Source organism: Bison bison, unplaced genomic scaffold, assembly GCF_000754665.1.
Source record: "Bison bison bison isolate TAMUID 2011002044 unplaced genomic scaffold, Bison_UMD1.0 scf7180017864304, whole genome shotgun sequence".
Taxonomy (NCBI): domain Eukaryota; kingdom Metazoa; phylum Chordata; class Mammalia; order Artiodactyla; family Bovidae; genus Bison; species Bison bison.
The window spans coordinates 12,179,901-12,196,049 of record NW_011494876.1 but is presented as its reverse complement, the minus strand read 5'-3'; the positions used below and the strand labels follow the sequence as shown (position 1 = coordinate 12,196,049).

The window sequence follows — 16,149 nt, the reverse complement described above, 5'->3', positions numbered from 1 at the left end:
AGACCAGGAGAGGCTCACCGCCAGTGACAGCACGAACTTTGAAGCCTGTTTACCGCATCCAACTTCCATGGGCCGTTTATTTACCGGGCTCTTTGCTATCTTGCCGTCTCACTTCTTTGCGGGGCGGGGGAGGGCGGGTGAATTTCTTCCGACTAATCTTTGCCAGGTGATGCCCCGTTTGGGTGGTCAAGTTCTCAGGCAATGATTGAAATAAAATTTAGTGATCTTTCCAGAGAGCCTGGGGGCACTTTGCGCATTTTGAACTATGTGACCCCCCCCCTCGAGCCCCCTCCCGCGGTGCGCTCTGCAGTTTGGTGCTGGCAGTTTCTACCAAGGCGCTTTTTCTTTCTTTTTTTTTCCTCCAATGTTATACCTCCCGGCTCCTTCAGCCACAGCCCCCGTGTGTGCGTGTGCGTGCGTGTTGACTGTGACACGGTGTTACATTTGTTCCTGTGCCCTTTCTCCCTCTAGGGTGAAGCTCTGGGCCTCTGCTTTTGGTGGAGAGATAAAATCTATTGCCGCGAAGTACTCCGGCTCCCAGCTTCTGCAAAAGGTAAGGTTTCTGTGGTGGCAGGAAGCGATGATTTTTTCCAGCACAGAAAATGGAGGCAGATTTAGTTTTCCAAACAAACGTGAACCCAGAGCAGCATCAGTTATCAGAGGTGTCTCTGATCCCCCGGTTTCTTGGCAATGTATTGTGCCGGTGACTTCTCCCTACCAACCGGTTATTTTTAGATGACACTCGATTCGATACACAAAGAAAAGCAGGATACTCAGTGGCACTGTCCTGGCCGAGGCTCGGAAACTGAGTGTTTTTTGCATGGCTCTCCTCTCAGTGTCGGGATTGCTGTTTCAGTGTGAGAGCAGATGCTCCTCTGGCCAAAAAACGCTAACTTCGTGCAAGGGGCAGCGTCAGTGCCTATGTTATGATGCCTTTCACCTTGCCCACGCTGCAGGCTGGGGTTCAGTGTATCAGAGAAAGACGCTGCACTATTGTTTGTCATCCCTGCAGTTGTACAATCCCATTATTCCCCAATCATCTAGACCCAGGGCTAGCATGCATTACATCATTACAGATAAGGAGAATGAATGTGGTTATCTTTCCACTCAGCTGCACTGCTGGGTAATAACCTATGAGAGTAGTCCACAAACTTAAGACGTTGGTCCGCGTCCATATATTCTGGAGAGTAATGAGAATGGAGAATTGATTATTAGGCTTTTATCAGAAGCTGCATCAATTTTAATTCAAACAGGCAGCATTATGCTTAAAATTACACTGTGAGATATATAGTCCTTTGCACTCCCCTCCAAGGGAAAAAAAGGGGGCAAGGGGAAATAGGCTGGGGAGGAGAGATTAGAGGATATAAAAAAGAATTTCAAGTTAACAAATCAATAGGGTTAATCCAAGAATTCTCTCAAAGATAGAAAATAAAATTGGCATTTAGGGGTAATTCTCTGAAAATGGGTACAAACAGCTTAAATTGTTAAGTTAACTTTTAAGCATTTAAAGCTGTGCTTTTTGGGCCAATGTAACATATGTGTCATGCATGCTGCCTGGTAACCAAGTACGTATTTTATTTATGGCATTCTGCTGTAGAGAGTAGCGTTTTTGGGGACATTGTATGAAACAGTTTGTCACATGGAATCTAAATATTGTAATGAAACATCATCCCACAATGGAATGACAGAGGTTAGCCTGGCTTAAAAATTGCCAGTAGCCATATTCTCTGAAACCTTGGAAAGACTGTTTTCTCAACTGTTATCTGGGGACGGAGTTCGTTGAATTATAGGCAGTTGATGAAAGCTTGAGGTTATGATGTGCCTTTATGGACAATGATAATTCACATACCTGTGACCTGGCTCTCAGTTTATAGGAGTCGCTTCTTTTGCTCGTGTTCTTTTAATCTGGACCAGTCTGTACCCTGCTTTGGCATTTTGCCTGTGTGTCAGATGTTTTATGTGAAGAGTTCTGGCCTATTGCATTGCCTGTGTATTTAGCTTATGCTTTTAAAAAGAGGATATTTTGTATAACTTTAAAGAAATATTTTTCATCTGCCTGTTGTAGTTTAGTTATAGCAACTCTGAAAGTATCTCCTCAGAGCCTGTGAGCACTTTTTTTTTTTATTGTGCTTACATATCTTATACTCATATTTTGTCGGAGCCCATGAAATATATTTTTTCCTTCTCTCTGAAGTTCACACACACACACACCACCCAAAATCCCTTCAGCCAAGCATATTATTGGCTACTCTCTGATAGCAAATTGGAGAAAGCTAAAATCCTTCTCTTACCTTCTCATCAGCATCCTTTCTGATACTGCATTCACAAGCCTTACTTTGCTTTTGTCATGTTTACAGCTGGACAATTGGGTAATTATTTCCAGCTGTTTATGTCTTTGTTGTCATTTCTTACTGTTGCCTGGCATTCTGTAATCTGATACCAAGGGGAAGGTGAGGTGTTGCTGGGCATTAGGTGCTGAGGTGGGCATTTCTTCTGCTCTGGATTGCAATCACCGACCATGACGCCCTCCGATACTCATGGCTTTCTCTGGCTAGGCAAGGACTTCCATGGGGCAGGGTGTGGTAGACAACTTGGGGAGATATCTTTGGGCTGTCTTGGCCCGTTGCCCTTCAATATGATTGTATCTTTATAATCAACAAAGAAGACTGATTTAGAGAGCTCAGAGTATGAATGAGAAAAGATGCGAGGTGCTCAGAGTGTGGGGAGGTGTAGCATCATTTGGAAAAGCAAGCAGACAGTTGCCTTTCTCTTCTTTTTAAGTTTCTGGCCATTTGCATGAGACATTACTACTCTGAGTCAAAACTTTCTGTACCCTTCTGTCACATCATTGCATCTTTGACACTTAAGTTATTCTCGAAACGAGTTTGGAAACTTGATTGAACAATACATTAACACTGCAGTAAGAGGACTCAAGGGTGTTGCATGATAGATTGTAATTATACTTTTAAGGCATAGACATTTAAACTTGATTTCAGTTAAGTAAGGTATATTGTATACCACTGAACAATTCTATGTACTCTATGTGATTTTTCTAATTGACATTTAATGTTATGAATTGATGTAAGGTGTTCATTTTAGAATGGAAGTTTATTAATTTTTGAACCAAGGCAAAAACTTTGCAAAATAGTTATTGTGAATGTAAGTTCAATAATAATAGGCCACCTATTTTAAGGGGTTTGGAGACTGGGAAAACTGCCATTTTCGTAATAGGGTAACAGATTTTTTTTAGATAATATAATTCAAGATAGCAGTATTATCACTGATTTTATCAATGTAAATATAGGTATTTAATAATGTGCCTCATTGTCATGGATTTAGAAAGGAGAATATTTAATTAGTTGTCTCTTTGTTCACTACCATGGTGTTAGCTTACAATAATGTATCTGATATCCACTGCCAGACTTCCTATTTTTTCTCTTTTTGTTTTCTTTGCCTAGTGCAGGAATAGCAATCTATTAGTTCTTTATAAAGAGGATATTTTTGATTGTATTAAACAAAGAATCTGCTTTTTAGCAAAGTAGACTGCTTCCAAGGCAGAATGGAGGAACGCGGGACTTGAAGGTTGGAGTTGGAGTCAATTTTGAGAGGTTTTTCTGGTTGTTGGAGGACCTTGGGCGCCTGAAAGCGAAGCTCTCATGCGGCTGTGTGCCTGTGTCCTGCCCTCTTTAGCTGGCAGATACTGCAGGGGTTTCCATTCACTTCAACTTTTAATTAACTTTCGTATTTGACATATTCATGCCAATATTCAGCTGCCTCGATCTTGCTTCATTTTCCCCAGAGAATGCGCTTTGTGTGGGTTCTCTTGGAGAGGCACAGTTTCATTACCTTTCTATTTTGGGATTCAGTGAGAAGCATTCTAGTAGGTCCAGTAACCTAGGCTGTTAAATGCATGGGCTCCACACCCCTAACATTCACAATAAAAGGTATTAAACTGGTGTGATTCTCATTTCGTCCCTCTCTGGGAGAATTTGGTCGGAGCTGGATTTGTCGTTCTATGTAGTTCTGCATTCAGGGAATGTATGTTCACGGGAATGAAGGGTTCTAATTACATTTTCCAGAATCATGGTGATAAATACACAGCAGAAATACAGGTACTGTGTGTCTCTGCCGTTAATGCTAGAAAAGAATTGACATTTACCTTGGACGCCTCGTGCCGCATTTATCAAATGTGCTCTCCTTGGAATGCATAACCAGTTTTTTGCATTATCAACTATTTATTGAGAGGGCGGCTTTAATACATGAATGTGATATCTCTTTCCACAGGACAGAGTCAGCAGAGTGAAAGGTTGGGTCTTTATGCCATTTTGATAATTATGACTTTTCATCAATGTGGAAATCGATGGTCTTTTAAATAATTAAATAGGAGTATTCACTTATCAGGAATTAGGTAGCAGCGCTGTGCTGCCTATAGGAAGCCTGACACTATGGATTGCTTTTACTGGGGAGGCGCTACTTGGCTGAACGTTTTTGTTGAATAAACACAGTTATTTGTCATCCTGCGAGATTAATGCATTCAACCTATGCTGCCCACGTTTTAATTCATGGCACCACTTCAATTACTGGACTTCTCCCTGGCAGATTATTTTTCAAAGTCTTAAAATCTTGGAAATGACAGTTTTCAGTCTTTCAGGGCAGTTTATTGGTCTCATTAGCTTAATCACCAGGACATCAGCAGAGCAGGCTAAACCAGTTAGAATTCATTTCCCGCATCTTACCCACGTATATATCTTATTGCATTTATACACTCATACTTGGTCACTTGCTGACCAGATAAAGTTCTTTTTGTATGACTTTGTTAAGTCTGAGCCTCTTTTGTTCTTTTCTTTTTTTTCCTTCTTTTTCTCAAAGTTTCTTTTCTGCCAGAAATATTTCTGCTTTGCTTTTTCCCTTATTAGGAGCTGCTGCAGCCTGCATTGCTCAGATTTACAAATGCTAGTCAAAGTTAAGGGAGGTGAAAACGTAGGCATGGTTTTCTCATCGGAGGTAAACTTCAGGTTTTTAATCCAATGTAGTTATTACATTTGATCAATTTCTCTGGTGCTCTCAGGCTAGTTTTATCTTGTCTTATTTATTCTAACACCAATGTGCTTTTAGGCAAACACATGAGTACCAAGCCACCTCATAAAGTCTGTCTGGCAGGGGCAAGCACAGATAACGTTTCCAGTTTTGAAGAAGACATAGCCATGTATCCGGAGAAGGAAATGGCAACCTACTCCAGTAATCTTGCCTGGAGAATTCCATGAACAGAGGCGCCTGGCAGGCTACAGTCCATGGGGTTGCAAAGAGTCAGGCATGACTGAGCAACTATCACCCACTCACACTAGCCACGTATCAGGATGAACAGAAGTAAAAGAAATGTGAAACAGTACCTTGGGCACCTGTGACCTTGCCGGCTATCTCATCATCCTGCACTTTGGAGCACACATTTGTGGAAGTCAAGTGTGGGGATTCAGGTTTTTCTGTCATCGATCCGCCCTCGCCAGGTGTTTAGTGCTCCTGCACACCTGGAGCAGTGAATGACTTGCTGTGTTGGGCTTCCAGAAAGAGGTGTACATTCTCTCAAGGATCCTTTGTTTCTGGACTGTCATTATTCCGGATCTCTCATTACAGATACCAACTCATGGCTTTTTTTTATCCAAGTATACAGCCTCTGTCAGAAGTGAGTGGTGCTTATTTCAGGGGTCCCCATCTTTTGCAGTCACAGTGCTTGTCAAAACAGCCTCCCAAACTGAGATCCACAGTGTCCTCCAGACAGAGACTTTTCACAGCTTGCATGTTCCCTGGGACACTCTGATTGGACTTAGAGATTTGCTATGGCCGAGACTGAGAAAAAATGAAATAGATATCGTAAATGCCAGCCTATGAATTAGCGTATGAGAGTCCCCCTCCCCCACTACTCTTTTAGTGTGATTTTTATACAAGAGACATAATGGCCTTTGCTTCATCTCCAGTGGCTGCAGTGAGGCTTTTGTGTATCATGGAGCGAGAGGGAAAGTTCCTCATGTCAGGATCCTGGCAATATCGATAGAATCTTCATCAGCCCTCTCTGGTCCATTAAGCAAAAGTGAGCTTCTCCTTCAAGAGAAGAACATGGAGAAGAAGGGGAGGATGCTTGATTTCCCTGAGTATTTAGTGGCCAGCACATTTAGCTGGTGGTCCCTGAAATGCGAAGCCAGCCTCAGAGACTTGCTCCTGACAGTCCGACCTGGACCACAGCTCACCCTCTGCAGGTGAGGCATCTGCTCAGCTGATGTATTTTAAGGGATTTCTCTGTGTAGCCAGTGTGTCTACTTTTCAGGAGAAAGTCATTTTACAGGCATAACTTTGCAAAGGGTGCAGGGTGTATTTAACAAATGGTATAACACTTGTTGGGTGCTCATTCCAAGGCTGTTTAAATAAGGCATTACATATAAGGTTTATCATGGTTAGATGCTGCTGAGCTTCTCGGTTATCCCACTTCAAGATTATGGAAATAAACAACTCAGTAGCCACCTATTAATGGGCAGTTCAAGGCCATATTGGAAAGGAGAGCATTATCTCTTGACAAGAAATAGATGCCTCTTTCTTCACTTTGTGCCCTGCTGTGTATTTATCTTGGCATCCAGTATTGGAAAACAGTACCCTCCCAAGGTTAAGGGAGCTATTACCACGTAAACAATCCGGACAGGCAAGTTGGACATGGTTAATGTATGGCTGTGGGTTCGCAGACCAGACTTCTGGTTATTCATTTTGAGTGAAGCAACTGCCAGATGATATTTGGTGCTGGTACATGTCCTTACCACTTATTAAGTTTGTGCATGCATGTGCACGCATGCCAGTAGAAACGGAGGCTGCTCATCACAGAATGTGCCAGATGTTGCCTGCTGATGGGGAAAGTTGTCCTTGTCCTCTTGGGCTGCTAGCAAGTGCGGCTTGAGGGGGTGAACTGGGGTGTTAGGACAGAGCCAAATGATCCAGTCCGCCAGGCTCAGGTTTGTCCGGCATCTGAGACATTATAGGCAGCTGCAGTGGAGGACCTGCTGAGACCAGGACCAGCTACATCAGGGGTCCCTAATCTCCGGGATCTCATGCCTGATGATCTGAGGTGAGCTGATGTAATAATACTAGAAATAAAATGCACGATAAATGTAATGCACTCGAATCATCCCCAAACCATCCACCCCATCCCCATTCCCATGGAAAAATGGTCTTTCATGAAAAGGGTCCCTGGTGCCAGATAGGTTGGGGACCACTGACATAATTTGTGGGACCCAGTGGGAAAGCAAAATGTAGTTCCATTTGTTAAAAAGTTATGAAGAATTTCAAGATGTTGATAGCCGGGCATCACAGCAAGGAGGGGGCCCATTGGGACTCGGGTGAAGCTCCCCGCAGGACAGGTCGTGCTCATTTTGGCTTTCTCTTTTCCCTGCTGGGTAGCTCATCCTCTCATTCTATTTTGATGTTCTGGCCACAGTCAGCTGGGGAGGCGTCCTTTGCCCATCTTTTTTCATCATTGTAATAGGTGCAGAGCTTGGAGCGTTTTCAGAGACATACATCTTGGAAGCTGCAGTGCTGTTAAAGCATAGAAAAAGGTCACTGGCTTAGGAGTCTAAAAGCTGTGATGTTTGTCTTCTTGTCTTTTCTGTAGGTATTTCCTGAGTGGCCTTGAGCAAACGGTCTAATCTGATAGTAAGAACAGGTAGCATTCCCTCAGGAGTTCCTACATTCCAGGTACCAGATAAACACCTGACGTGTCATCCCACTGGATTCTCTCAGCTACCTGATGACTCAGGCACTACCAGTCACCCCATTTTTCAGATTTGGAAGTTGAGGCTTGTGGAAACGAAGCAGCTGCCCCCAGGTGACCCAGCTGGGCTTCCGGAGTCTGCTTGCCTGGCCGCAGTGCTGCTGTGTTCTCTTGTCTTTGTGTGACCTTTTTTCATCCCCCCTTCCTGTTTGAAAACAATGTGAGTAATACCTGCATTACCCTACTTTGTGGGTGTTTTGGAGGATTAAATGAGATAACATCTGGGAAATTACTTCGAAAACAATTAGAACCCAAGAAAACAGCTGAGAGGACAGGGTTTGGCATCAGATGGACTTGGCGTTGAGTCCCAGATCTGCCGTTTCCTAGCTGGGTCACCTTGCAGCATGATGCTTCTGAACCTGCTCCCTCCAATGTGAGAGGAGGCCAGGATCTTCTACTTTACAGGCTGTGATGAACATTAAATAAAATAAAAGGCGTAAAGCACTTAGCACGGTGCCTGGCACGTAGAAGCTTTCCGCGATTGAGCTGTGGAAGTCGTTATTGGTGGCGTGAGACAGAGACGAGCTCTTCAGATAACCGTCATTGAGCATCTGTGGGGCCAGCTCCATAGACGCAAATGAACAAGTGCCTGAAGGGGGCAGTGGGTGCCAGGTGCCGACAGGGAGGACGGTGGTCCCACCTGGCGCCTGACAGGAGGAGCCTGAGGAGCCAGGCACTGCAGAGCGGGAGGAGGAGACCACAGTGGACCCAGCCTCTGCCCAGACCCAGCCGAGAAAGCTGGCTCACTTTCTCCTAGAGTCGGGGTGATGCCCACATGAGACACTGGGGTTGAAGAACTACCTCAGGGGCTTCCTGGTACCCCCTTCCTGGCTTGCCCTGCTGTGCAGGTGGTGGATCAATTGAGGAAGGGCCATATAGTTTAGAAAATCACCCCCAAACCACTGGTACCCGGGACTGATGGAACCACAGAGTCTGACTGCACTGGAGGCTTCTTAAATTCTACCAAGATTCTAACTGGCTCAGGAGAACAGACTGTTCAGTGGGACTGGACAGGAAGGAAATGGACTTTTTGGGGGAGAGTTTAATGAGCCAAGCATTCTTTGTATTAAAGTAGATAATGCAAAGTGTCTGCTGGGGTCTTTAGTTGCACTGGGAGGTGGCCTGTTTTCTACCTGTCACTAGTGGCTTGCAGCTCAGGGAGATGGAGCGCTTGCCACGTGGTGGGGCTGGACTCAGATGGGAGTGTTCTGACCCCCAAGCCTTTGACTTTTCTCTGCAGTGTGTGTCACCTATGTGGGCTGCTCCTGCCTCAGCACCTGCTTCAGTGGGGTCGTCAGGACCTCAGCAGGATGAGAAGGGCCGGATGGGTGGGATGCTGGAGGCCTCTCTGGTTTCTTTCCCCTAGATGTGCTTCCTCGGGTGGGATTTCAGGAGATTTTCTGTTGGCAGCAAAGACTGACTTTGTGGGCGATGGGCCCCCACGAGTTGGGGAAGGACTTCCCTCATTCCATGGGAGCCATTCTTGTGCCATGATGGGCCAAGAATGGTTCCTAAGGGAGACAGGACAGGTTGACTGGAGGGCCCCTGGCTGCCAGGGCAGAAGTGGGGCTGTTGAGTACCTTACCTGCTCAACCAGAGCTGCCAAGGAAAAGAATAACCTTGCGGAGCTCCTGAGCATGATTCAGTCTCGGCTAAGGCACAAGGCCTCAGCCATTCGGCAAAAAGTAGGGAGCATTTCCCATCACGTTTTCCTCCAAAAGTCAAACCTGCTCTTTATCTGTTTGCTCAGGTCCCTGAGTTTGTCTCCTGAGGGTCTGTTTCTCACACCTGATGGTTTGATTCCTTTTCCCGAGACTTTAGTGTTGTGTGTTAAAATGGAATCAGTGGTAAAATTTGCCCTTGGAAATACCACCAAGGTTTAGAACCGCCCCCCCCCTCAGCCCCCCAATGTTATAAACTTGACCTTGCATTTCCTTCTTCGAAATTCTGGGCTTCCAGGAAAGAATCTGTTGTTTAGTTGCTCAGTCGTGTCTGACTCTTTGTGACCCCTCGGACTGCAGCACTCCAGGCCTCCCTGTCCTTCACCATCTCCCAGAGTTTGTTCAGGCTCATGCCATCCGACCATCTCATCCTCTGTCGTCCCCTTCTATTCCTCCCTTCAATCTTTCCCAACATCAGGGTCTTTACCAATGAGCTGGCTCTTCACAACAGGTGGCAAAATATTGGAGCTTCAGCATCAGTCCTTCCAGTGATATTCAGGGTTGATTTCCTTTACGATTGACTGGTTTGATCTCTTTGCTATCCAAGGAAATCTCAAGAGTCTTCTCCAACGCCACAGTTCAAAAGCAACGATTCTTCGGCACTCAGCTTTCTTTATGGTCCAGCTCTCACATCTATACATGACTACTGGAAAAACCATACTAGCTGGACTTTTGTTGGCAAAGTAATGTCTCTGCTTTTTAATACGGTGTCATAGCTTTTCTTGCAAGGAGCAAGTGTATTTTAATTTCATGACTGCAGTCACTATCCACAGTGATTTTGGAACCCAATAAAATAAAGTCTGTCAGTGTTTCCATTGTTTTCCCATCTATTTGCCATGAAGTGATGGGACTGGATACCATGATCTTAGTCTTTTTTAATGTTTTAAACCAGCTTTTTCACTCTCTTCTTTCACCTTCATCAGGAGGTTGTTTAGTGCCTCTTCACTTTCTGCCATAAGGGTGGTGTCATCGGCATATCTGAGGTTATTGATATATCTCCCGGAAATCTTGATTCCAGTTTGTGCTTCATCCAGGCTGGCATTTCATATGATGTACTCTGCATATAAGTTAAATAAGCAGGGTCTAGATTTCTATTGTGGTGAGCCATGCACAGCTGAAAGGAGATTTTTAAAAAACCTTTATTTATTTTTAAAATTTTGTTAATTTTAACTTTTGGCTGCACTGGATCTTTGTTGCTGCACCTGGCTTTCTCTGCTTGTGGTGCGTGAGCTTCTGACTATGGTGGCATCTCGTTTCGGAGCACAAGCTCTAGGGCACACAGGCTCAGTAGTTGTGGCAGACGGGCTCAGCTGCGACACGACATGTAGGATCCTCCTGGACCAGGGGTTGAACCTGTGTCCCCTGGATTGGCAAGCAGACTCTTAACCACTGGACCACCAGGGAAGACCCTGAAGAGTTTTTTTTTTTTTTTTCCAAAGCATGCGCTTTGTATTGAATTCAACTCTGTCAGTCACTAACTTTATCTCTCTGGGCCTTGGTTTGAATTCCACTCTGTCAGTCACTAACTTTATCTCTCTGGACCTTAACAATAAAAGCTCCTGTATCATAGGATTTGGGGGAGGGCCAGATGGTAGAACATAGATGACGTAGCTTTGAACAGTATGTGGCACCTGCGAAGCCTTAGTTCTCGGGGCCACGCTCACTTATGGTTTCTACTTCGTTATTAATGAAGAGCAAGAGAAACTTCTGGAATTTTAGTCACTTTGATCCCACAATGAGTTCATAGGATTAAGGCCATATATGTCTTGCACATTTACTCTGACTGGGGCACAAAGGCAAACAGATGTATTCATTATGTTTCCATGGAGGTGGATTGGTTTCTTTTTTTTTGCTTTCTTTTCCTAATTCTTCCCATCCCATCCCTTGTACAGAACAGGTGGGCAGTTGTGGAAGTCACTTTTGTTCTTGTAATCCCTGTGTACTGTAATTTGCAAAGCAAAGTGAGAGAGACACGGGGCAGGCGTTTGGCTCTTTGTACCTGCGCCATCCGAAATACCGTTTCCATTGTGTTTTGTCAAGGCAGAGGCGGAGAAATAGTGTTAGAAGAACAATAGGTGTGGGGGGCAGTAAACCTGTTGGAGGTAGGTAATCTTTGGCTACGAGTCGTAACATACGGCTTTACTCCTACCCGTTTCCATCATCAGTGAAATTTCTATTAACTCAATATACTGCAGCATGTCCAAACAGCTCAGTGAGCAGAGGTTTGTGCCCCACTTGACATCAATGAAGGGGCTTCCCAGGTGGCTGAGTGGTAAAGAAGCTGCCTGCCAATGAGGAGACACAAGAGACTCGGGTCTAATCTCTGGCTCAGAAAGATCCCCTGGAGTAGGAAATGACAACCCACTCCAATATTCTTGCCTAAAGAATAGACAAGCATTGTCCCTAAAATTCCATGGGCAGAGGAGCCTGACTACAGTGCTTGGGGTCACAAAGAGTCAGACACGACTGAACATGCACGCATGCAGTCATGTCAGTGGTGATTGTTTGATTTCTGGGACCCTCAAGCTCAAGTTCGAATGTTATTTCTTTTTGATGTTGGCCTGGGCCTCTCTCAGAAAGCTGTGCTTTTGGGGGCACACGTTGAAGGAATCATCGTCAGGCAACCAGTAAAAGACGTGTGTGTGTGTGTGTGTGTGTGTATGTGTTAGCATGTTTTGATATACACAGGCTGTCTTCCCTTTGTTAAAGACTAGTAACTACTTTAAAATTCCAGGGTCTATAGCCAGGTTCCAGTATTTCAGAACATCAGGAATCATCTGGTCACCCCACAGTAAGATGTAATCCTCTCAGTAAAGGGCTCACAGCTCACTAATCTATTGAAAAAAACCAGCAAGACACATTTCCTGGAACAGGAATTTCAGAATTATGGAAACATAGTTGGAATTCCTATTTAAACAACAAGATTTTCAGTTACTTTTGCATGAAACAAATGCTTTATGAGTGATATGAAAAATATATAAACTGAGAAAGAAATTAGAGGATTATGGATTTTTTACATTTTATTTTAAAGTGAGGCAGTTGGTCTAGGGAAGGCAGAACGGTGTACAGGTAGAAGTCTGGATCTGAGACCCACCTCCTCAGGGTAGAGTCCAGTGCTACTGCTGACTAGTCTCAGACCCCTGACAAGTCAGTTGCTGAACCTCAGTGTTCTTATCTGTTAAATGGGCACAATGGTACTAACTTCTAGGGTGGTTTTGAGAGATGCAAGTGAGAAGATGCGCACAGGATGGTTGACAATAAGTGGCTCAGAGGAAATATTTACAAAAGGTGGGCGCCTGCTGCTGTTGTTATTATTTTTATTCAGGAGCTGCTTCCACGTATCAGGGCAGGTTGGCTGCTGAAAACAGTAGTTTGTGCACGGAGGGGGGAAACTATATCAGGCCACTTGGCAGTCCTTCCGCCAGAGCTGCCCACCACTGAGCCCCACAAGGTCTTCTGAGGCAGTAATCATAATAATGCTGCAGGTAGTTTGCATGTGGTTCCATGTGCTTTATTTGTATGGTTTCATTTAATTTCTCACAACCACTCCTGTGTTTGGTTCTGTCATCATCTCTGGGTTAGAGATGCAGAAACCAAAACAGAGAATATTCCTTGGTCCAAGAATGCCCAGCTCCAGGTGACCAAGACAGGCATGGAACTGTGTCTTCTGAGTCCTGTTCAGCTGTCTGGCTTGGGGTGGGGTCTGAGGAGGGACATCTGGGTACTCCCAGGACGAAATGTTCCCCATGCTTTGGACTTGGCCTTCTAGTGACTCATCAAGGTGGTTGGTGGCAATTTCTTCTATGCTCTTAATCCTTTCCCCAACAGAATTCTTAGTCTTTTTGGTGAACTGTCATCTGCTTTCATAATACAGAATGAAAAAGGAGCTGGAAAGAGGGGTGAGCCCAGTCCACCCTCTAGGTTTCTATACTTTTCCATTTTTTTTGTACTAAAACAATATTGCTTGTCTTTTGATTTCTTTTGAGGGTCAGCCAGCCCTCCCCTCTTGAGGGCTGACTCTTAAGAAGCCGTTTTGAGAATCTCATTGAATTTGGCTAAATTTTCCTTTGTGTATATCCCATGATGTGGAAGAGCCAGGTTGGGCTCTGTCTGGGACTTGGGTATTAATACGTGATGGATCTGACTTTGAGATCCAGCCTGGCTCTAGTGAGTTTCACTTCTGGGCCTCCGGTTCCTTATTTGTAAAATGGGATCATGGTGAGCATTGTCAATATGTGGTAACAGTCTAAGCACAGAACTCGACATCTGGAAGGTGCCCAGTAAATGTTAGCTTCCCGTTTTTTGTCATCCCCACTCTTTTTCTGTCTTTCCTGGATATTTGTTGGAGCTTCTTTTTCTTTTTCTCTCCTGAAAAGAGAATCATGCATGTTTTTCTGCATGATTGACAGCTAACTTGAAGGCTCCAGCCCTTGGGCCCACAGGGCAGTTGTATTTTGCATGGAAAGAGTCTGGCGGATCTGTCCGAGCCCAGGCAGTTCTGGGGAAGTGAGATATCCTGAGGACCCTCATCTCTTTCAGTGGGGGTGGGGATGTGAAGAAGGAGGCAGGTAAGCTGGACCTGAAATCTCCCAGGGCAGGCTCCTTCTCTCTGATGGGAGAGGGTCTTCCTTTGGCACTTAGTGCACAGCTGCCTTTGGGGGGGCTTCAGGGGCTGTTTGTGGAATGCATGAATGTGCAGATAAACAAAGGAGACTTTTCCTGGTGCTCACTCGCCAGTGATGGGAACAGTGCTCTTGAGCACAGATTAAAACAAGGTCCTTCACATTCCTTTCTGTATTACCCTCCAACACTGGGTTTTCTGAGCCCCTATCACCAGGTGCAGATGCTGCAAAAAGTCAGGGCTGCCTCCCAGCTCCAGCTCTCCAACCCTGAAGCCCTGGGGATGGGTCCCTTGCCCACAGCCTGCTTGGTGCCAGCAGGAACTGCCAGACCTTCCAGCCAGCTGGTCCTCACTTCCAGCCCACGACCCTCTCTCTTCTCCTTGGGGAGCATCCCAGCCCATCTCCATCAGCCCTCTGAAAACATGGCCGAGTCTCCCCACTCTGAAGCCTCCCAGCCCAGCAGAGGGGTCCCGGCTGCGCCTCCGCAGCGCCAAGCTGAGCAGCTGCGGCAGGAGCACCGCAGTGCCGGAGGAGCACCAAGCGAGACTGATGGGGCCGCCGCAGCCGCCGCCATCAACCTGGGGGCGGCAACTCGGCAAAGGCAATTAGGAAGCTGCTGCAGCTAATTCCACGAAGTGCTCCAACGCCACGTTCCTGGTGACAGTAGGGAGAAGTGTGAATTTTAATTTTCCTCCCTGAATTTCACCTTTGCGTGGGGTCATTACCTGGCCTGCTTCGGGGCCCTGCTGGCCTCAAGATGCTGCACGGTGCTTGCTGAGCATGTCACCTCCCTGCGCACTTTCCTTTTGTTTTACGAGTGTTTGGGTATTTTGTTTGGTTATTTTGTACATCCTGGGGACAGTGTTTCTGAGTCTGCGCATTGCAGGCGTTCGGGAGCTGCGTCTTCATACGCTGCAGCATCCACGGTGCAGCGCTCCCCGCTCCTGGGTGGCCTCTCTGCATAGGCTCCTTCCAGCACCTCCACCAGGATGAGACCTTGTGAGAAGCCAGAAAGCAAGCTTAGGTGATTTGCATTGGTATCGTGCCAGTTCAGTAGTCCCTTCTCTTCCTCCTGCCTGGCCCCTGGACATGCTGAGAATCTGCACCCAGCACAGCCCCTCTGAGCTGAGCTGGAGCATCTGGCTGGGAGGAGAGAACTAAATGATATGGATTTAATGGGGGGACGTTTAGCTCCAGCCCCGCCTCCTCCCAGTATCAGGCCCAACAGTATGGCATTTTGAGGTTCCTGAAGAGTCTTGAGTCTGGCTCCTCCCTGGCATGTTAGTCTGGCATGTTAGTCTATGGAGTCTGTTGAAGCTTGCTGGGTGATTTTTGCTCTGTGGAGCCGTCCGTGTCATATCATACCGGGAATTTGCTATGTGGTCCGTGGTGGCTCAGTGATAAAGAATCCGCCTGCAAAGCAGGAGACACAGATTTGATCCTTGGGCTGGGAAGATCCGCTGGAGAAGGAAATGGCAACCCACTTCAGTATTTTTGCCTGGGAAATCCCGTGGACGGGGGAGCCTGGTGGGCTACAGTTCATGAGATCAGAAAGAGCTGGACATGACTGAGCAACTGAACGACAACGACACCAACACCCCACAGTCATCAGAATTCGGTGCCCATTTCCTACCTTCCTACTGAGCCTGAAGCCTCACCCAGAAGCGGGTGGGATCTCCTAGTTAGGGCAGGTTGTGGGAGCCAGCCCAGCCCTTCCAACCTGGGGGTATGTGCTTGGAACCTGGTGGCATGCCCCAGGGGTCACAGTGCGTCAGGAGTAGGCCACGTGTGACAGCTGACATTTCTCCTCTCAGCCCTCTTGCTTGTGTGTTGATCAGGGCATTGAGGCATAGAGGGCAGGAAGGCGTCATGACCCTGTGCTGGCTTCTCCCAGGACTGGGGGAGGCAGCCTCTAGCCCCATGCCCTCTCCTCCCTGCCCCAGCTTTTCAAAGCTCCCCTGCCACCCTCCACAGGAAGTCTTTTCTACTCTCCAGGCAG

General features: G+C 46.2%; 1 protein-coding gene across 1 annotated transcript in view; it reads left to right on the top strand.

Annotated features, from left to right (window-relative positions):
* The first annotated feature begins 201 nt into the window (after positions 1 to 201).
* Positions 202 to 16,149, top strand: part of CACNA2D3 (calcium channel, voltage-dependent, alpha 2/delta subunit 3) — a 904,008-nt gene continuing 888,060 nt past the window's right edge. The window contains exons 1-2 of the mRNA XM_010851933.1: positions 202 to 314; positions 472 to 553. Coding sequence (XP_010850235.1) covers positions 202 to 314; positions 472 to 553 — 195 coding nt within the window. The remainder of the gene's footprint in view (positions 315 to 471; positions 554 to 16,149) is intronic.